The sequence below is a fragment of the Ovis canadensis genome, chromosome 20, assembly GCF_042477335.2.
Source record: "Ovis canadensis isolate MfBH-ARS-UI-01 breed Bighorn chromosome 20, ARS-UI_OviCan_v2, whole genome shotgun sequence".
NCBI lineage: Eukaryota > Metazoa > Chordata > Mammalia > Artiodactyla > Bovidae > Ovis > Ovis canadensis.
In genome coordinates this window covers 59,948,032-59,969,262 of record NC_091264.1, presented here as the reverse complement: position 1 = coordinate 59,969,262, position 21,231 = coordinate 59,948,032, and the positions used below count along the sequence as shown (strand labels likewise).

Sequence of the window (21,231 nt, the reverse complement as noted above, 5' to 3'; positions counted from 1 at the left end):
GCCTCCAAAAGCCTTTGTCTTAAGGAAATCTCTTGTTTAAGCCACTACTGTAAATTACATGAAATTAAAAATAATTCTTGGGGCTTCCATGATGGCTCAGGGCTAAAGAATCTGCCTGTAATGCCCAAGATATGGGTTCAATCCCTGGGTTGGGAAGATCCCCTGGAGAAGGAAATGATTACCTGTTGAGGTCCTTTAATGGACCAGAACCTGGTGGTCTGGAGTTGACCGATAAGAAAGTAAAGGAGAGAGAAAGAGGTTAGGCAGAAAGCCAACAGTCCCTGACACGGGGCTTGCTCTGTTCGCGGAGGCCTCAGGCGCCCTCTCGATGGGGTGAAGGCACAGAGCGCCTTCTTGAGAGGGTCTTAGAAGCCCGGGCAGGAAAGTGAACTCAGAGAGCCTCTGCGCTCCAAAGAAATAGCCTGAGAGAGAGAGAGTGTGCAAGTGAGACACAGGGACCAAAGCTCTGATGGAGCAAAGGTGTTTTAATCAACATGGTGTGGGCATATACACTGTAGTTATTCTCAGCAAAGATAAAGATTAAAATTCCAGACTTACAAAACATAGGCGATCCATATTAAAGAGAGAGTTGTAAATAATCACTTTTACTGGATGGTTCATAAAAAGGAAGAGGGTACTTATCACCGTATAGAAAAACTAACGAAGGAAATGCCTGGATTCCTCAACCCCTGGAAGAAGCTTGCCTCTCCTCTTAATTCCTGAATATTCAGGAATTCATAAGAACAGAGAATTCCTGACAGATCCAAAACAGCACACAGGAAGCCTCCTGTTAAATGCTTCCTGACAATTCCTCCTATTTTACTATACTCATCAAAATTAAAAGGTCCCAACCCAATGAGTTTGGTTAGCATTAACCAACCTTATAGAAAGTCAATGGTAAACAACAAATACAATTCTCAAGACAATCACCAAAGTTTACAGTTCCAGACCCAATACTGTGGGTAATACTTTGAAACCACCCTCGTGGGTCTAGCCCGGATAATTTGTTCAGCTAAAGTTTTCAAATTAGGGGAAGAGGGCAGACTTTTAGAAAAAGTTTTAAAGATTTCCTTTTTGCAGTAAATGTACATTCAGAGAGGCATTATCATGTATACTTTGTCAATGAAATTTGATTTGTACCCAGTTGTAGGCACTATGATTGAATTGAACAGGCGCAACACAAGATTGAGTAGCTAAAAAAGACAAGTATATAGTTTGCAATTAATGCAAGTAATAGAACATAAAGTCTTATTAAATTGTAAATTTCCTATGGCTATAACAAAAGGGAGTGGGACACAGGCTTGTATAAAGTATGGCCGATTACAGCAAAAGAAATAGTTACTAAGACCACGACAGGTCTCTGTGAAATGTCCGGTCCAAGTTCCAGATTTTTCTGGTGTTCACAGCAAGTTTCCAAATGTCCCATTGTTCAGGCGCAATTTGTTTATCCAGGATGGTTTGAGGAGGAGGGGGTGCCATTCCACTGTCAAGCCAGCCAAGTCCTTTGGCATGATAATGTTTCATTAGTAAACTTTTCTATGATGTGTTTTGTTCTTTCCCTAACATTTCAGTAAGTGTAAACGTAACTGAGTAAAATTGCTCAGTCGTGTCCGACTCTGTGACCCCATGAACTGTGGCACACCAGGCTCCTCCATCCATGGGATTTTCCAGGCAAGAATACTGGAGTGGGTTGCCATTTCCTTCTCCAGGAGATCTTCCCGACCCAGGGATTGAACCCAGGTCTCCTGCATTGTAGGCAGACGCTTCGCCGTCTGAGCCACCAGGGAAGTCCTGGTTCATGGTAAATAACCCAAGCAACATCTGAAGGGCTTCTTTTGGAGGCAGGATTAAAACCCGTTTGTCCGCCGATGTTTATGCATAGTACTGCTGGGCCCATGCACAGGCGAAAGACTTCATAGCCTAAAGAGATGTTAATGAGTTTTCCTTCCTCCCCAGGGTGTGATGGCTCCTGCTCGTACTAGGGAGGGGGCATAAGTATAGAGTCATTAGCTGAAACGATTGGTTCTCTCTCTGTCCATTCGACCAGCTGTAATAGAGGGGAGCTGGGGATTAGTCGAGCTCGAGCAAAGGGATGTACAGGCCAAAAGACTGAGCATTGCCAGAATGTATTCAGGACTCCAAGGCAATCCCTGTTCAGAGACCAAATTTTCAGCTCAATTAGCAAGGGTTTTCATTTGTCCCCAAGTGGGGAGATCATAAGGGTGATGCCACCGAGGGCGGTGCTTTCTGGAGATCTTTAAAGCAGACATAGCCCATTTTGGAATTTCTTCTTCCTGGGGTTCTTGTTGTTTCATCTCCATTTTGGATGCTAGGGGCCTCCTTGGGTCAAATCTTCTGAAGAGGTTAAAAAAAAATTAAAACAAATAAAGCTGTATTAACGATAGTTATAGGTTTAGAAAATGTCTTATGTTGGAATCTAGTAAAGTCTGCTTTAGGTAAGGAAGGCAGTAGTGAACCTTATGTATTCTCCCTTTCTAAATTTTTTTATTTGTAACTTTAGTGTGTGATGTGTTTGTTTGACTGTCTTGTGCCTGTGGGTTATAAGGAATACCTGTAATATGTTTAATAGAAAAATATTGTAAAAATTGTTAAAAGTGTCTAGAAATATAGGCACGGCCATTGCCTGTTTTTATGGAACTAGGAGTTCCCATTACTGTAAAACAAGTTAATAAGTGAGTTATAACGTTTTGTGTAGCCTCACCGCGAAGAGGTATGGCCCAAATAAAAGCATTAGGTTGTAAACTGTGAGGCTTAACACCTTGTGTGATGGGTAGAGGTATGTTAGGAGGTGCCATTTGTTAGATTTTTTTAAATAACAAAAATAGGAGAGTTCCAAGAACAAGAGTCCTCAATATGCTTTAATTCTAGTTGTGTATCTATAAGTTCCTTAGCCGCATGCAATTTCTCTTTCCTGAGGGGCCACACTGCTCTGTCCAAGTAGGCTCGTCATTCTTCCAAGTTATTTTAATAATTGTATTGTTTGTTAAATGAGCAGTGGCCCCTAGGAAAAATGTGGAATGTATATCTGAGTTTGTCATATCTTGTATCTTTTTATTAAAAGCATATATCTTACCTTTTTTTAGCAACTATGAAGTGTCTTGTATATTAGCATTTTATAGATTGGTGAGTATATTTATTATATCATAATATATATTCATTATATATATTATACATTATATATTTATTAATAGTTTAAAATCTCTTTAGTTTTTATGTAAAAAACTTTTTGTAAGAGGAAGTTAATGTTTAGTAATTAATGTTTTAAAATCTTATTTGGAAATGACCTAGTTATTTAATAAACTTTTATTATTTAGTTTAGTACAGCTCTAGAAATTTAAGTTATACCAATCCTAAGAGATTTTATAATAGATTATTCTATTTAAAATATAATTCTTTTTAAGTTTATCTAAGTTTTTATTTATATATTACATATATATAAAGAGTTACCTTTTTGTTGACAAATTTAGTTCACCTTAAACCTAAGCATAATAAAAGTATTATATAATGTTGATGACTTAAGATGTCTTAATTAGATTAGCAATTATATTTAAATATTTATATTTAAATAAACATATTATTATTTTTCAGTTCACATGAATTTTAATTTAAATATGGCTCATTAACTTCATATTATCTAAAAACAAAGCTGGTATATCGATGGCAGCACTGCCAGATGTTGAGTGTTTGAGGGAAAAGCTGGAATTTGCCCCAGGTTTTTGTTGAAGGGGATCTGGGGGGGGTCCCCTGTTTGGAGTTTCTCGGAATAGGTTTCCCTTTAATATCAAATTTAGATTTACAATCTTTGGCCCACTGTATTCCTCTATGGCAGCGAGGACAGATTTTTGAAGGTTTTTTATTTCTATATTTTTTCTTTTTTTTTTTTTCTGCTTTCTTAGGGCAGTCCCTTTTGAAACGGTTATTTCCAGATGTAAAGCATCCTTCATTTCCTTTTCTTAGGGCAGCAACCATTGTTTCAGCTAGCATTTGCATCTTTTCAGTTTCTAATTTTATATTTCGACAAGGCTTCAAATAACCAGTAATAGTCCCTGTCTCATGAATTGGAGCTATAGCTTTTTGACATTCCTGATTTGCATTTTCATAGGCAAGTAATTTCTCTAGTTGCCTTTTGGCTTCTTCTCCAATTACAGTACGGGAAATTGCAGTTTGTAATCTAGCTAAAAAATCAGCATACGTTACATTAAGTCCCTGAACTTTAAATAAGTGATGAAGTAAAGTAGAAAAGTAATGGGGCTTTCCAGCTGCTTTACCCATGTCTTAGTACTTACCGGCCTCAATAGGCCCTGGGGTCACTCTTGTCCGAATCTGCATACGTGTACCAAGCTCCTGTTCTGGGCGCCACTTGTTGAGGTCCTTTAATGGACCAGAACCTGGTGGCCTGGAGTCAACCGATAAGAAAGAAAGAGGCTGATATTCCTTGGTTTACGCAGAAAGCCAATAAAGTCCCTGGCATGGGGCTTGCTCTGTTCACAGAGGCCTCAGGCGCCCTTTCGATGGGGTGAAGGCGCAGAGCGCCTTCTCAAGAGGGTCTTAGAAGTCCAGGCAGGAAAGTGAACTCAGAGAGCCTCTGCGCTCCAAAGAAATAGCCTGAGAGAGAAAGAGAGAGAGAGAGAGAGAGAGGGAGGGAGAGAGAGAGAGAAAGCAAGACACAGGGACCAGAGCTCTGATGGAGCAAAGGTGTTTTAATCAACATGGTGTGGGCGTATATACTGTAGTTATTCTCAGCAAAGATAAAGATTAAAATTCCAGACTTACAAAACACAGACGATCCGTATTAAAGAGAGAGAGAGAGAGTTGTAAATAACCACTTTAAGGAAGAGGGCACTTATCACCGAGTAGAAAAACTAACAAAGGAAATGCCTGGATTCCTCAGCCCCAGGAGAGGCTTGCCTCTCAACTCCTGAATACTCAGGAATTAATAAGAAACAGAGAATTCCTGACAGATCCAAAACAGCACACAGGAAGCCTCCTGTTAAATGCTTCCTGATAGCTACCCACTCCAGTATTCTTGCCTGGAGAATCCCACGGATGGAGGGCCTGGGGGACTACAGTCCATGGGGCTGCAAAGACTCAGATACAGCTGAGCAGAGGAGCAGCAATGGGCATCGTTACCTAGAACTGGCGGCAAGGAGTGCAAAATGGAAAGAAACATTAAAAAATAATAATTCCCTAAAATTTTTTATACCATTTTGAAGGTTATTTTCCATTAACAGCTATTACAGCTATATTCCATGTTCTACAGTACATCCTTGAGCCAGTCTTACACCCAACAGTTTGTACCTCCCCTGCCCCCAGACCCCACCCAACACACACTGGTAGCACTGGTTTGTTCTGTTATCTGTGAGCCTGCTTTTTTTTTTTTTTTTTTGCTGTATTCACAGTTTATTGTCTTTTTTAGAAAAAAAATTCTTAAATATTGTAGCAGCTTAGAAGTAAAATTTCATGTTATCAGTTAAGATTCTTTCAGAAAAGCATTATATCTTTTCCTTATTTTGGACTTTTTAAAAAAGACAATGAGAATTTTGGCTATGAGTGAGAGATGGAGCTGTAGTGGGAAAGGAATGAGGGAGCTGACCCTTCGTGATATGGTGGTAAGAAGGCTGGGATTTGCGAGGCAGTCTATAAGGCATGTTGCATCCACCCAGGAAGATGGCAGGGGCCAGATGCTATGAGCAAGACTCCAGAGATGAAGATGGACATTCAGGCAGAATTTTAGATGATGGTGACAAGAAAGAGTTCACAAATATTGCTTTGATCTCTAACAGTTTCAAATGCAAACCTCCCATAGTTCACCTGGATTATTCTCATGAAGCAGGTGAAACAAATTTCTTTCAGGTCTGGGTCTAGGGAAAGTAGCCCACTTTCTCTGTCTCCGAGCTCTACATGCAGAGATCAAAGTCCTCTGAGAATACAAGCACACACAATCTCTGCAGTCCTCAAATTTAACAGACTTGCTACCTATGACACTGTGAAAGGAGGGTAACAGAGCAGCAACATTAGACGCACATGAGATTTCTAACAAGGCCAATTTCTCTCCACTGTATCCTGCTTTTAGCTCGGTATATTGACCTTCTAACCACCCTCACCCACCCTGCAAAACGAAGACTGGCTTTTTTTCTTTAGCAAACCAAACAAAGCCAAGTGCTTACTTAACACTGGTTAAATGAATGAATAAATCAATGCCTGGCTCAAGTGCAAAAAGCTTTTCTATCAATAATATAAATGCAAAACTAGAAACCCGGTTGTACTTTAGAGTTAAGCCCTATTGTGGAAGGGTTGGTGGTTTCTTGGCAACTGCAGTTTTCTGAGAATGAGACTGAATGGCTTTTTCCACCCTCTGTTTGGAAAGAGAACAGGAGGCTTGGCAGGAAGTATGCTGTTTGAATCCATTTGAGCAGATGTACATTGCATTGTGTGTGTTTTTTTAGGCAGAGAAAAACCACTTTTCTTCTTCATTAAGAGACAACACTGGAGCCCAAGGAGAAGAGAAAAGCAGCAGCAACACCAGAGTCTACTGCTACCGAGCTGTGTGGTTTTGAGAGTGTCTTGGACCTACTTCTCCATTTATATCCTCAGACCAGCTTTAGAGGCATTAATCTTTTTGAAAATGTGATGAAATCCTATGAATGCTGTCTTCCATAAACGTACACATACAATTCTGCGTATAATTTCAGGGCACTGACAAGCCCCAAAACTTACCCATCAATTCTCCCACATTAGGAGCCCCAGGACCAGATGCTTTATAGTCTTCTAAGCTCTATGCCTGGCTCCACTAACTTTTTACAATTAAAAAAATAAGAGGAGGAAAAACCATTTTATGCTTATGTCGCGTGCACTGCGGTTTTCACGCTATTCTAAACGTCTCCTGGTTGCAGCAAAAGACTCTTAAGCCACAAGGCTCTTCTCTAAAATGTGACTTTACTGTACTTCACTCCAATAAAACTTAATTAAAAACAAAATGTGACAGATACTTAAGCAGGTAAAGTGTGACAATTCATGTACCAGATTGTAATTGACAAGCACAGTAATAGATGCTGACTATAATAACCCTGTTATCATGATATGTTAAAAATTTCAAATGAATGCTAATTCTTTACAAACAGCATTTGAAATTTCACTGGGGTAATGAGGTGTGGCACCTGGGGGGGCGTTTCTGAAGCAACAAAATACATAGAGCACATGATTTGGAAACAGTTTTATTCAGTGTTTCTTTTCTTTTTGCATGAGAGACTACCACTTCCCCCTAAATAAAGATATGCAAAGAGTCATATATTTAAAAGGAAAATTAGACTTCAAGAAATGTCCTCCTTACTTCATCCCATGCCCAGAGGACACCCCTACACCAACTCACACTCCTCTGATTTAGTGGTTCTTTGATAGAAAAGCCACCAGAAGAACAAGCAAGATACAAGAAAAGAATTTAAAAAGTAAAACAATTTGTGACATAATAACATAACTAGCAAAGTGAAGGAATTACAGCTGTGTCTCCTTTTTTTTGGTACTTCAATTTATTGTCCTTTATAGATCCAGCTTTTTTTTTAAACACAAATCAAAGTTTATGGCAACCCTGCATGAAGGAAGTCTATCAGCACCATTTTCCCAACAGTATTTGATTCCTTTGCATCCCTCTGTCATATTTTGGTAATTCTTAGAATATTTCAAAGTTTATCAGTATTAGTCTATTTTGTATGGTGATCAGTGATCTCTGATGTTACTACTAAGAATTGTTGAAGCCTCAAATGATAGTTAGGACTTTTTAGCAATAAAGTATTTTTCAATTAAAGACTATGCCTTTCTTAGACATAATGGTGAAAGTAAAAGTGGCTCAGTCATGTCCAACTTTTTGAGACCCCATGGACTGTCCATGTAATTCTCCAGGTCAGAATACTGGAGTGGGTGGCCCTTCCCTTCTCTAGAGGATTTTCCCAACCCAGGTATCGAACCTGGTTCTCCCGCACTGCAGGTGGATTCTTTACCAACCGAGCTACCAGGGAAGCCCAAGACTTAATGGGATTGCACACTACAATAGAGTGCAGTCTAATATAAACCTAACACTGGGGAAGAAAAGATTGTGTGTGACACGTTATTTGAGGGTCTGGAAATGAACCCACAATCTTTCTCACCTGTGCCTGTACTGTCCAACAGTGAACACAGTTTTCAAGCGACTGAGAATGAGCTGGACTTCAGTATTTCAGTGCCTGAGGAGTCCCAACATGTACAGCTGCCAAAGCGCGAAGGCTTTCCTTGTGCTGAAATGACAACCAAAATGACCTCATTTGTACAAGACCCAAACCAGCACTGATTAAAACAAATCTGAGTTAAACACGTACTGACGATTCAGAACATCGGTGAACAAACGTCCTCAGAGACAACAGCCTAAGCGCTATAGGCCTGCACTACAGTCTAAAAGCGGGTAGGGTGAGAAGTCGACAGCAATGTATGTTTCAACCTCCCATAGTCATATTCACCGGTAGGGAGCTTAGGAGACTCATTTTACGCTCCAATATTTATTCTGTTGGAAGTCTGTACGAAGCTGTCCTTTCTGACACATCTCTGAATCTTTGTATCTAACGAAAATCTCACATCTAAACCAGGACTATTTTTGCTTTCATTGCGGTTCAAGACAGTAAAGAATCTGCCTGCAAGGCGTGAGACCCGGGTTCGATCCCTGGGTCGGGAAGATCCCCTGGAGTAGGGAAAGGCTACCCACTGCAGTATTCTTGGGCTTCCTTTGTGGCTCGGCTAATAAAGAATCCGCCTGCACTGCGGGAGACCTGGGTTAGACCCCTGGGTCGGGAAGATTCCCTGGAGTAGGGAAAGGTTACCCACTGCAGTATTCTTGCCTGGAGAATCCCATGGACACAGGAGACGGGACAGAGTCGGACACGACTGAGAGACTCATACTGGCTTTTATTACTGTTTGACTTTGCGGCTAACTCGGGAAAGGTGGTGAAAACAAATTAAATGAGATTCCCTTCTGGAAACTCACCAAGGATGACTAGACCCGTCATCTTCCAAGTACTGTCTTTACTCCCCTCAAGTAAAGGGTCCTTGTCCTTCCCCGGAATGTGCCCTAACGCTGGCCTACAAGTCCTTAAGGGTTCGTCAAGCCATAACCAAGAAGGAAGGAAAGGTGCTGGGCGAGATTAGGCGGCCTGGGCGGGAGCTCGGGAACCGGATCAAGGAGAACCCTAAAGGTCAACCCTCTTCGCCGGTTACAGAGAATGAGCACAAGAAACGGCTTCCAGCACAGCTAGGAGATGTAACTCTCTACCCGTCATCACGGCCCGGATCCACAGACATACACGGCGCGGCTGCGCCGGCCCAGCTCTCCGACTCCCGCCCTGCCCGGAAGTGCCCGCCCCTTCCGTAGACGCCCCGGAAACGGGGGCCTCCGCAGAGGTTGTCCCGCCCACTTGCCTCAGAAGCGCCTAGCACAAGGCTCCCTCGAAAATGCTTGCTGGCCCCCAGGGTTTTTCCTCCTTGAAATGAGCAACCTCTTCAAGGGGCGTCCTTCCTTATTCCCTCCTTGGAAATTCCGCCTGATCGTCTAGAAATTCCGTCTGACCCGCCGGAAACCATCCGCCCCCCCCCCCATGGATGCAGGCATCTAAAAGGCAGCCCCAAGGGCCTGACGTAACTTGAGCGCCGACCCGGGAAGGACCCTCCTTCCCGTCGCATCCGCTTTCGTCACTTCTGCTCTGCGCCGCGCCAGGTTAGCTGAGGAGGAGACGCGTGCGCCGCTGGATGGAGGTGGTTGCTGGATGCTACGAGCAGGTCCTTTTTGGATTCGCTGTACACCCTGAGCCCGAGGCGGACGGCCACCGCGAGGTGAGAGCCCGCGCGCGCAGGGACCGCGGGTGGTGGGGCGGCGGGGCGTCAGGCCTGGTTCCCAGCGGCCTAGGTAGACAGCACCTCAGAGGAACCCACTGCTGTGTTAGGGGTTCATCGATGAATGAAATCAAGAGTATACTTAGAGTATACACATAGAGTATACTTAGCACATATACTTAGAATACACTTAGCCTTTTGAAGCATGGAGGAGGCATTTAGTAAGACGTGGTATGTGGCTTTTGTAGTGAACATTCTGACTACGGTGCACAAAGCAAGTTTGAGTTTCTGCAAACGGGCCTGTGGGCCGTCGATTATGAATTTAAGAGTCGTTCCCATTAAGTTGAAAGAACAATTCGTTCTTTCCCTGAGTTTTTGTCCTGGAATTTTAGCAAACTATTCGCGCTGGATTCAGGTAAACGCTTCGTTGGTAAAACGACACCAGTTAATTATTGGGCCCTTCCAGTGGGGACCATTACTTGCAGTGAAGGTGCGAAGAAGCCATAGGTATGGATTCTGCATTGGAAAGCTTAACCACGTGGGGAGATGATGAGAAAGGCAAATAACATAGAGAAAAGGTTACAACAAAGTGTGATAAGTATTGTGGGCTTCTCTGGTGGCTCAGTGATAGAGAATGCGCCTGCCAGTGCAGGGGAAGAGGGTTCAGTCTCTTGTGCAGGAAGATCCGCTGGAGAAGGAAATGGACACCCACTCCAGTATTCTTGCCTACAGAGCCCCGTGGAGCTTGTTCTGTCACAGATAACGGGGTTGCAAAGAGTCTGACGCGACTCAAACAACACCAAAAACGTTAAGTATTTTACTACGTGTAGGAATATAAAAGTTAAGTAAATTCGGAGTACTCAGGTAGTTAGGAAATACTCAGAAATTTCTTACTAGAAACAAGACCTAATTTTTAGCCCAGTACTGTGTTTTCCCTCTAAAGGAATTCCTTAGATAATTTCCTAGAAATTATTGAATACTTCTTTATGAAAATGTTGTGGTGTCAGTTTTGAATTAACCAGAAAATTGGAAGTATGTAACTTAGTTAAATGGCTTTTGTTTATTTTGTTGTGTACTCTGGTTATTCATCTGACTCTGGTTGAAAGGTGACGTGTTCTGAATACTCAGAGGATGACGCTACTGATGGTGTTATTGTTCGTAATAACGGTGCTTTCCATGTTGCAGACTCGTAGTCATCCTCACAGCAACCCTCCGAGGCAGATGCACTTGGCCCCCTTTTACAGATGAGAATTGGGAAGTTGAGATAGGTTAAGCTGCTTGTTCAAGGCCACTGAGCTAATAATTGGCTGACCTGGGACTCACCTTTCAAGCTGTCTCCAATGCTTGAAGCTCTTTTTTTTTTTTTTTTTAATTTATTTTTTAATTGGAGGAAGGTTGTTGTACACTGTCGTGTTGGATCTTGCCCTACAAGACCGCAAGTCAGCCATAGTCACATGAATATCCCTTCTCTCTTGAGCCTCCCTCGGCTCTCACTCAAAGCTCTTAACTATTAACCTAGTACTGCCTCTAAAGCTATTCAGGCAGTAGCCCCGATGATAAATGTTCCTTCTGTAAGATGTACAGATAAAGGTTATTCTCTGATTTATGGCCACAGCAGCCCTCAGGAATGTTGCGCCTTTACTCAGAAGGACTATTACTATCGGCTTTTAGGAATTAATTTATAACACTTCCTAAGTGTATTCAAACAAGTTTGGTGAATTTATTTCTTCCTTGGTTTATTCGTTTTGCTAATACTTCATGATGCATCTCCTTTAATGGGGGGGCAGGATATGTGTGTGTGTTCAGCAGTCATTCTTTGCACTGAGCAAATCACATTCGTTCAATCTGAGATTTCATCGCAGCAAGCGTAGAGGTCTTGAGACCTCATTATTGGTCATTCTCCAGAGCTTGCATTGGTATTAATGCAAATGCTATTTATTTTTCTTTATTGGTCTTGTCGTTATATAGATACCTGCTCTGTATGATGTCATACTGTCTTGTCACTCCTACAGAATGACGCTCCGTTGGAATGTGTGCTTTTGTTTCTTTTGTTCACTGCTCTGTATATTTCGTTCACTGTGTCAAATGGTGCCAAGCACGTAATAGTCGTTCAGTGTCTGAGTGAATAAATTCAAATCAAAATTTGGACATTTGAGTGATTGAATGGTATGGCGGCTCACGGATAAGTAAACCTGCCGAGGAGTTAAGGGATTGGATGAGATTTTAAAGTCCCTGTAGCCCAATCTCCGCCCGTAAATGTGCTCAGTCACTCAGTCGTTTCTTACTTTTTGTGCCCCCATGGATTGTAGCCTGACAGGTTCCTCTGTCCATGGATTTCCTAGGCAAGAACACTGGAGTGGATTGCCATTTACTCCTCCAGAAGATCTTCCCGACCCAGGGATTAAACCCACATCTCCTGCATTGGCAGGTGGATTCTTCACTGCCGAGTCACTTGGGAATCCCCAGTCCAGTCTCCGTAATTGTTTTTAAAGTCACGGTGCTCAGTGTTGCCTGGCCGTTCTCTTACTGTCCCTTCTTTATTCAGTTCTGTGAATCTGTCCTGGCTTTTCTCCATTCGTGGAATCCATTCGGTTTTCATGGATCGTGAAGCCGCTTGCCTCCCTGTAGGAAGCTGTGCTGTGATCGTGGCGCTCACTGACCGTGTGCTTTCCTCTTCAGCAGAGATGGGCTCCTGTGGCCGACTTCACCCACCACGCCCACACTGCCTCCTTGTCAGCGGTGGCTGTCAACAGCCGCTTTGTAGTCACTGGGAGCAAAGATGAAACCATTCACATTTATGACATGAAAAAGAAAGTCGACCATGGGGCGCTCATGCATCACAATGGTAAGAAAATCGTGTCCTTTCTGATAACAGTGTTGAGGCATTATTACTTTACGGTTCGACTTCAGCTGAACAATTCATGTGGGTGTCTCATAGGAGCAGATTCTGTGCTAGGAAATACAGAAGTGGACAAAATGTGGTTCTTTATCCTTACGTTATTCACAGTCTGTATTGGGCCAGAATGGAAGCACTTTACTCAGTCTAGTGGGGCTGAAGGAGGAAGCAAGTTTCACTGAAAGCTTCCTTAAAATGACATTAAAATGAACTGTTTTATAAGAAGAGGTCAGTTGGGTAGGTGACACTGGCAAGGTGGAGAAAAGGATGCTCAGGGCAGGGCAGGCCGTGCGAGGGGCACCAGTGGCAGCGCCACGGGAGAAGCTGCCTCTGGGGGAAGGCCAGGTGCCCAGCGCTGTGCCAGGAGAGGCCATCTGTGGCTCAGAGAAGAGGATGCCTAGGCTTGGAGGTGTCACAGGACTGCCCACGGCCGCAAACGCTGAAACCAGAACCTGAGCTGCAGCCTGTGCTTTTGTGACCACGTGTGCCTGGGGACGTGTAAGGCGCTCGGTGTTCTGAGAAGGTCGACACGGAGGTTGCGGTGACTGGAGGGGTAGTGGGGTCAGATCCTAATGGGCCTCGAGTGGAGGAGGTCGGGATTGAATGGGGGCAGAGAGCAGTGCGGGCCTGAGGAAAGTGCTGGCAGTGTGAGGATGGCAGAGACTCCGAGAAACAGCAGAGAGCCTGCCTGCTGGAGTTGGAAGCTGTCGATGGACATCTGTTTGCAGTAGGCTACACACAGTTCTGTAGACAAAGGAAAGTTACTTGGTGTGTGCGAGAGAAGGATTGATTTACATGGGAAGAGAGGATTTTGGAGAAAGAATAGGTTGTTGGCCTAGAGACAGTAGGGTATCAAGGATCTGCAGATCTCCGAACATAAAGCAGGCGAGTGTGAGTGGAGGAAGGCTGGGAAGGGCTGGAACAGTGAGAGGTTGTGGTCAGGAGATAGATTCTTAAAGCTGGAGACTTACTGTGGAAAAGCTCCAGGGGATAGCCATGTGAGGGACTGGAGTGGAGGAGGTCAGGAGGAGTGATCCCCTGGTCACGGCTGGGGTTTCACATTGACGGTGAATTCGAGCAGGATAGCAGCAGGATCGAGGGACAGACAGACCCAACAGGTGGTTCATTCCCCAGTGAAGTGAAAGTGAAAGTCACCCAGTTGTGTCCAACTCTCTGCGACCCCATGGACTGTATAGTCCGTGGAATTCTCCAGGCCAGAATACAGGAGTGGGTAACTTTCCCTTCTCCAGGGGATCTCCCCAACCCGGGGATTGACCCCAGGTGTCCCACACTCCAGGCGGACTCTTTGCCAGCTGAGCCACCAGGGAAGCCCCTAGTGTTGGGCACCATGTGCTGTTGTCACTGCGTTTTCCCAGGCAGCAGGGAGGGAGGGGGTTCACGTGTGCTCCAGGAGAGGAAGGGGAAGGAAGAACTCAGGACAGTAGAGCCTCTTACTCAGGTGCTCAGTTTGGAAAAACTTGCCCGAGGAAAGTAATTTTCTGCAACAAAAGGCAGATAAGACAAATACCCCATTTTTTACACTACCTTTCATCTATTTCAGAGGTTCTCGCCAGCCGAGAGTCTGCTGTTTGTTTGTAGCAGAAATTTGGAGTGATCAGTGTCCTCGAGTGCCCTGTGAGATAGCCCTTAGCCACTTTGATAAGTGTCTTGCTTTTCGGAAGCAGCTCAGCTTTGGGTGACTTCAGTGTGCATTCCTTTTCCTCTGTCTCCTAGTCCCAGTTTGTACAAGGAAGGCTTCTCCGTCCCCTGGGCTTGGAGACACAAGCTGAACAAGTCTGGTCTGTACCTGGTCTGCACGGGTGTTCAACCTCAAGAAAGGGTTTGACCTGGGAAGAGTTTAGATAGGGGCTGAATGAAGCAGGATTCTTGGTTTCCTTCATTTCTTGTACAAGTGCTGTTTGCAAACGGCTGGTAGTACATAAGCTCTTTTCCAGGTAACAGGTAGAATCGTGGGCAGAAGTAGTAGAAGATGTGGGAAAGCAACATTTCCAAAATAAGAACTCAGACAACAGTGAAGGAGGAAGATGTGAGTAGACATGGCTAGAGTCTCCCACTGTGAGGAGTACACAGGCCCACATATTTTTCTTGGTTTTTAGAGGGGGTGTGTGCACAGTGATTCCTCACAGATCTTTGACTTTCAGTATAAAGGGCCATGTGAAGAATTGACCCGGATCTGTGCAGAGACAGCACTGACCCAGGGATTCATGCTCTGTTCTGAAAAGGACAAAATATAAATATTTAGACTTTGCAGCCAGAGGAGTCAGCAGTTTGCAGGCCAAATCTGGGCTGATGGCCTGATTCTGTAAATGCAGGTTTACTGGAATATAGCCACATTCATTCAGTCACGAAAGGCTGGCTTGGCACTACAGCTGTAGATGTGAGTACATGTAACAGAGACTGTCGGGCTTGGTTTTCCTACAGGCACGATCACTTGCCTGAAGTTCCATGGCAACAGGCACTTGATCAGCGGGGCCGAGGACGGCCTCATCTGTGTCTGGGATGTGAGGAGATGGGAGTGCCTGAAGGCGATCAGAGCTCACAAGTGAGTCCCACCTGCCCTCAGTGTTCTCCAGGTGCCAGTCAAGCTGGGGGCTAACTGTCGGTTTCCTTTTAGAGGACATGTGACCTTCCTTTCCATTCACCCATCTGGCAAGTTGGCCCTGTCTGTGGGTACAGATAAGACACTGAGGTGAGTCATGAAGGCCCAGGAGCACCTTTACTAAGCTGTGGTCTTTGGTCTTCAAAATTAAGAGCCCACCCCCTGGAGTAGCTGTCCTGCGGGAGTACTGGAGTGAGTACTGGAGTGGGTGGCCTTTCTCTTCTCCAGAGGATCTTCCCAACCCAAGTCTCCTGCATTGCACACAGATTCTTTACCATCTGTGCCACCAGGGAAGTTGGTGTTGGTACTGTTTCTATACTGTCTGCCATTGTCAGACACGAGGGTAAAGCTGAACGCTTAATGAACCTTTTCATAAGGAAAGGGTGGGGAATGAAAAGCTCTAAATTCAAACACACATGCTGCATTGCAGTCGTCAGCTGTGGAGTAGAGGGGGTCTTATATAAAGAAGTATTTTCGGAAGTGAAGCCTTTTGAAAATATAGTGAACTCAGCAGAGGAAAGGACTGTGGGAACAGAGCGAATTTTAATCTTGCTTGATAAGAAATATTTCGGGCAATGCCATAAGAAAGAAGGTAGTTCTTCTGAATGGCCAAGTAGTAAGTGTTCATTTGTGTCTTCATTAAACTTAGCTTTACACGTGGTCAGTCAGTGATCATGTGGTAAATGAGCTTCCTGTTTTGCAGAACATGGAATCTCGTGGAAGGAAGATCGGCATTCATAAAAAACATAAAACAAAGTGAGTGTTTCTTTGACTTTTTTTTTTTTTTTTTCATTTTTGGCTGTGCTGGATCTTCGTCATCGCAAGGGCTTTTTCTCTAGTTGCAGCGATTGGAGGCTGCTCTTCTGTTGCGGCATGCGGGCTTCTCACAGCAGGGCCTTCTGTTGTGGAGCGTAGGCTCTAAGGCATGAGGGCTCGATAACTGAGGTGCACAGGCTTCGTTGCTCCGAGACTTGTGAGATTTTCCCAGATCAGGGATCGAACCCATGTCTCCTGAATTGGTAGGTGGATTCTTTACCACTGAGCCATCAGGGAAGCCCAAAGTGAGTGGTTTTGTTTAAAAACATTTGAAAATTTGATAGGCTGTGAATGTGTATACACACAAGTTCTCGTGTCCACACACCTACAGTTATTTCCTTACATGGTGGTGGCTCTCTCTGAGAGCATAGGCCTTAGGTCACTTTTTTCCCTCCTCTTTCTATTGGGATTTTTGGCATGGCTCTGCCACCTATGAACTGTATGACCTTAATGATTCTTCAAACCAGTTCCTTGTCGAAAATCTAACTCATAAAAATATGCATCATAAGTTTGCTGTGAAGGTTTAATGGGATAATGGGTGTGAAAGTGCCCAGTGTAAATATTTGCTATTTTTTTATGACCCCCGATCAGTTTCTTTTTTTATCTATGAAATACAACAGCTTTGTTCTTGTAACTTACAGACGCTCACATAGTGGAATGGTCGCCAAAAGGAGAGAAGTACGTAGTTGTCATACTGAACAGAATAGATGTCTATCAGCTCGACACTGCGTCCGTCAGTGGCACCATCACAAATGCAAGGAGAGTGTCTTCTGTTGCGTTTCTTTCAGTGAGTGATCAGAAGTCAGTGGTGGGTGGGAGTTGAGTGTATACTGTGGTCAGAATTGTTGATGACATTCTGGGTGTTAATGTGTGGTTTTTTTTTTTCCCCTCTGTTAGGAATCTGTCCTCGCAGTGGCTGGAGATGAAGAGGTTGTAAGGTTTTTTGACTGTGATTCCCTAACATGCCTCTCTGAGTTTAAAGCTCATGAAAACAGGTACTTTTTTTGTTTTTTACACACTAATCTCTGTGGGCTTGTATGTGGAGGGTCTCTTATAAGGGCAGTAGCTTCATAAGGCAGACTTTTTTGTGAATGACTACAAAAATAGACATATCTACAAAACTGATTTTTTTCAAGAGGATGGTGGGAATGTTGTCTTGGCCATAGTGATGCAAAAGTGGTGAAGTCGTCACCAGGATTAGTCATTGGCACAACAGACTTATTTTCTCAATAATTTCATTACACTTGCTGCCTGGAACCCTCAATTCATACTTGAGTGGGAAAAAAAAATTAGCTCTGCCCCAACCACTCTTGTCTTTTTTTCCTCTGTTTGCCTGTCCACTGGCCTCTTCCTACACTCTGCTTTTCCTGCAGGAGAAATAAATGACATGTTGACCTCTGTCTTGCGTCCATCTCCGTTACTGCTCACTGTATCTCTAAAGGCAGATGTGAGTCTCAGGGTCAATGGTTAATAACCGGACCAAGGTTACCACCCTGTTAGATGATAGAGAAGGGAACCAACCCAGTTCTATCTGACTGCTTCTGCTTTGTCTGCTGTAATTTTGTAAAATGGTGATGTAATATGTTTTATTTGCATATTCTTTTATGTTTCAAACAACTCTTATTCATTCTTTAAAAATGCTTATTTATTTGGCTGCACAGAGTCTTAGTTGCAGCACGCTGTGGCATGTGGGATGTAGGTCGAATCTGAGTCCCCTGCTTTGGGAGCGTCAGAGAAGACAATGACAACCCACTCCAGTACTCTTGCCTGGAAAATCCCATGGACGGAGGAGCCTGGTGGGCTGCAGTCCATGGGGTTGTGAAGAGTCGGACACGACTGAGCGACTTCACTTTCACTTTTCACTTTCATACATTAGAGAAGGAAATGGCAACCCACTCCAGTGTTCTTGCTTGGAGAATCCCAGGGACAGCGGAGCCTGGTGGGCTGCTGTCTGTGGGGTCTCACAGAGTCGGACATGACTGAAGTGACTTAGTAGCAGCAGCATTGGGAGCGTGGAGCTTTAGCCACGGGATCACCAAGGAAGTCCCATACAACTCTTAGTTTTCATTTTCTATATCATAGTTTAGCTTTAAGAAATCTCTCTTTACAAATACAATACTGCACTCACTAGACAGGCCCTCGTTTCTACCTGCCTAGTTTTGGGGAAGGGAGCCTATTCTTCAAGGCCATATAGCTCTTTGTGGATATTTGGTTGTTCGTTTAACAAGTATTTGCTGAGCAGCCCTAACGAAAAACTGCAGCAGGAGCTTGCACTCTCCTGGCTCTTATCTTATTGGGGGGCAACAAATAGGACAAACAAGAACTCAGGTAATCCTAACAGGAAGGAAATAGATATTACGGTTTGGGAATGACACAGGTAACTTATTTGGATGGGATGATCGGGGAAGAGGAAATGAGACCTTCGGGATAAAGGAGTTATTTCTAAAAGGGAGAGAATTGCAGGCACAGTGGCCCAGAGGGATAAAAGAGCTTGGTGTATTTTAGGAGCAGATAGAAGACTGTCACTGGGTCAGAGGGAGCCCGACGGTGCCGGGCCCGGCGTGTTGTGGGAAGAAGTTTGAGTGCCTTTGCAGGGGTTGGGTTTTCTATGTCCCAGCCACTTCCTCCCTCTTGTGGTATTTTGAAACCGAACCTACCTCTGTAGAATTTTAAACCTGGGAATAACATAGTTTGATTTTTTAAAAAGTTGTTAGGGGGCAAAAATGGAAGCCCAGAGGCCAGTTAGTTTACTCCATAATCCAGAAGGAAAATGATAGTAACTCAGAAGGTGGGTGGTAGGCCCTGAGGACAAGGGGAGGAAGCCTCAGTCACCTCTTTCTCTCAATATAGTTTCCTGAGGTGGAGGGGGTTTGAATATCTTTATTTCCTTTAATTCCTGATAATTCTTTTTATTCCTGATAATCTGATCATTTATAGTCTTTTCAAGTCCTTCTTAAGGTATGGCTGACAGTCAATTCTATCTTGGAATTTAGACCCTGAAAATGACTCAACCAAGTCATGGGATTGTGAGGTATGTTAAACTTTTGGCACTGTTTGTTGAGCAGTTTGGAAACACCTGAAGCCTGGAAAAGTCGAGAGACTGTGCCTGAAGTTTTCTAGCAGCATCATACTGTCTGTAGGAAAGGCTCTTTAATGGTGTCACTGCTTTTGTCCTAGGGTAAAAGACATGTTCAGTTTTGAAACTCCAGAGCATCGTGTTCTTGTTACAGCATCGAGCGATGGTTTCATCAAAATGTGGAAGCTTAAGCAGGACAAGGTCAGTGTCTCAACACAATATAAATAAACCAAATGCAGGTCTTACTGTCAGTATGACTTTGAGTTAAGTGAGGTGGATTTTCTTAAAGGTTCATTGGGCACAGATCTTTTACATGTTTAACATTTCTTCAAGGCATGATTGATATTCATGGTTTTAAAATTAGGGTTGCATAGTGCTGCCCCGGGGGTTGGTATTGGTGAGTCTGAACTGGCTGGATCCCAGAACGCCTGCTCATTCAGTCAGAGAAACAGCATATTTTTCTCTTCTGTGTATCGATGATCTTCTCTATAACCTTCTGTTAGATAAAAATCCTGGTGTTGCTAGAAAAATAATGGGGAACTTTCTTTCAATTGTAGAATTAACAATAGTTTTGAACCAGATAATTACACATTTAAATTCTCTGGTAGTCTCCCTCTTACAGAGTCTTGGTTTATTCTCTTACAAAACAGTCTCTGAGTGTGGTTTGTTGAGTACCTAGTTTGTGCAAGGTTCTTTGTTAAAACCTGGAACTGAATAAGATCAAACAGCACCTTTCGTTAGTGAAGTGCTTAGAAATTGGTGGACATCGTCAAACCAATCACTAGTCAAAGTGACAAGTATTTTCTAAACAACATTCCTTTTATACTCAAGAAAATGCTGTTTAAGTTTTTAATTAAGGTAACTTGATTATGGAAACAAAATTATTTAAAATTCCTTTATGTTATCTCACATTTTCTTTCTCACATTATAGAAAGCTTCCCCGTCTCTATTGTGTGAAATAAACACGAACGCCAGGCTGACGTGTCTTGGGGTGTGGCTGGACAGAAGGACAGACACAAAAGAAAGCCCACCTGTTGCCGCCGAGCCTGCTCCTGGTAAGTGAAACCGATCTTTTAAAAAATTTAAGCTATCTCTTGAGGTGGAGGCGTGCTAGATAACTTCATTTTATTGTCAACTTATTTTACTTTTGAGGGAAAAACAGCCTTTAAACACACTGTCTCTTATGTTTTAGTAAGTAAAGAACAGTCCAGACGCAACAAAGAGGAATCTGCCCATGCAGTCCAGGAGGAAGAAAAACAGCCAAAATCAGATGCAGAGAAATGTAGTTTAACTGGTGACAGTAATAAGCCAACAAGGGGAAACAGCCTGGCGTCAGCCAAGAAGAGAAAAACAGTGGAAATGTCAGAAAAAAAGAGAAAAAAGAAGAAAATATGAATGATGCCGTGAATCCCAGATTTTTCCTAGAAGGAATTTTTTTCAAAAATACTATTTTTTTTTTTCCCTAAGTAAAAGCTTGGAATTTCTTCTTTTGAAGAAAACATACAGCTTAAAAATCACTTTTAGGTTTTTTTAAAAACTGTGGTAAAACTTTTTGAAAGGCAATATTAATTATATATCATGGTGATATATAGTATGTTAATGTGTAATATGGGCTTCCCAGGTGGCTCAGTGGTAAAGAATCTGTCTGCCAGTGCAGGAGACAGAGGTTTGATCCCTGGGTCGGGAAGATCCTCTGGCGAATGAAATGGCAATTCACTCCAGTATTCTTGCCTGGGAAATCCCATGGACAGCGGAGCCTGGTGGACCACAGTCCAGAGGGCTCACAAAAGAGTTGGACATGACATAATGACTGAGCCCATACACATGTGACCTGTAATGTAGAATTTTTACTGCTGTGTAAAGCGAGTAAAGATCTTTCTCAAAATATTGTGGCTTAATATAAAATCCTGAACACATTTCTTACCAAAGTGGATAAAGGAGTTATTTTTCAGA

The 21,231-nt window shown here is 43.3% G+C and overlaps 1 protein-coding gene and 1 long non-coding RNA gene across 3 annotated transcripts; one reads left to right on the top strand and one right to left on the bottom strand.

Annotated features, from left to right (window-relative positions):
* Positions 1-467: 467 nt before the first annotated feature.
* On the bottom strand, positions 468-4,417 carry LOC138425330 (uncharacterized). Its single transcript, XR_011251173.1, has 2 exons — positions 4,308-4,417; positions 468-2,355 (listed from the first exon to the last, which is right to left on the bottom strand). It is a non-coding gene; the product is annotated as an uncharacterized lncRNA (long non-coding RNA).
* A 4,729-nt stretch (positions 4,418-9,146) lies between these two features.
* On the top strand, positions 9,147-21,163 carry PAK1IP1 (PAK1 interacting protein 1). Of its 2 annotated transcripts, none has more exons than XM_069563088.1 (10): positions 9,147-9,870; positions 12,553-12,715; positions 15,209-15,329; positions 15,402-15,476; positions 16,090-16,142; positions 16,844-16,989; positions 17,100-17,197; positions 19,380-19,479; positions 20,210-20,333; positions 20,471-21,163. In XM_069563088.1, the coding sequence occupies exons 1-10, from the start codon at positions 9,787-9,789 to the stop codon at positions 20,671-20,673; spliced, it is 1,167 nt and encodes a 388-aa protein (XP_069419189.1). In that variant the 5' UTR covers positions 9,147-9,786; the 3' UTR covers positions 20,674-21,163. The 2 variants fall into 2 exon arrangements, with proteins under 2 accessions (XP_069419189.1, XP_069419188.1); XM_069563087.1 differs by having other exon boundaries at positions 9,426-9,870; positions 12,550-12,715.
* The last annotated feature ends 68 nt before the right edge of the window (positions 21,164-21,231 follow it).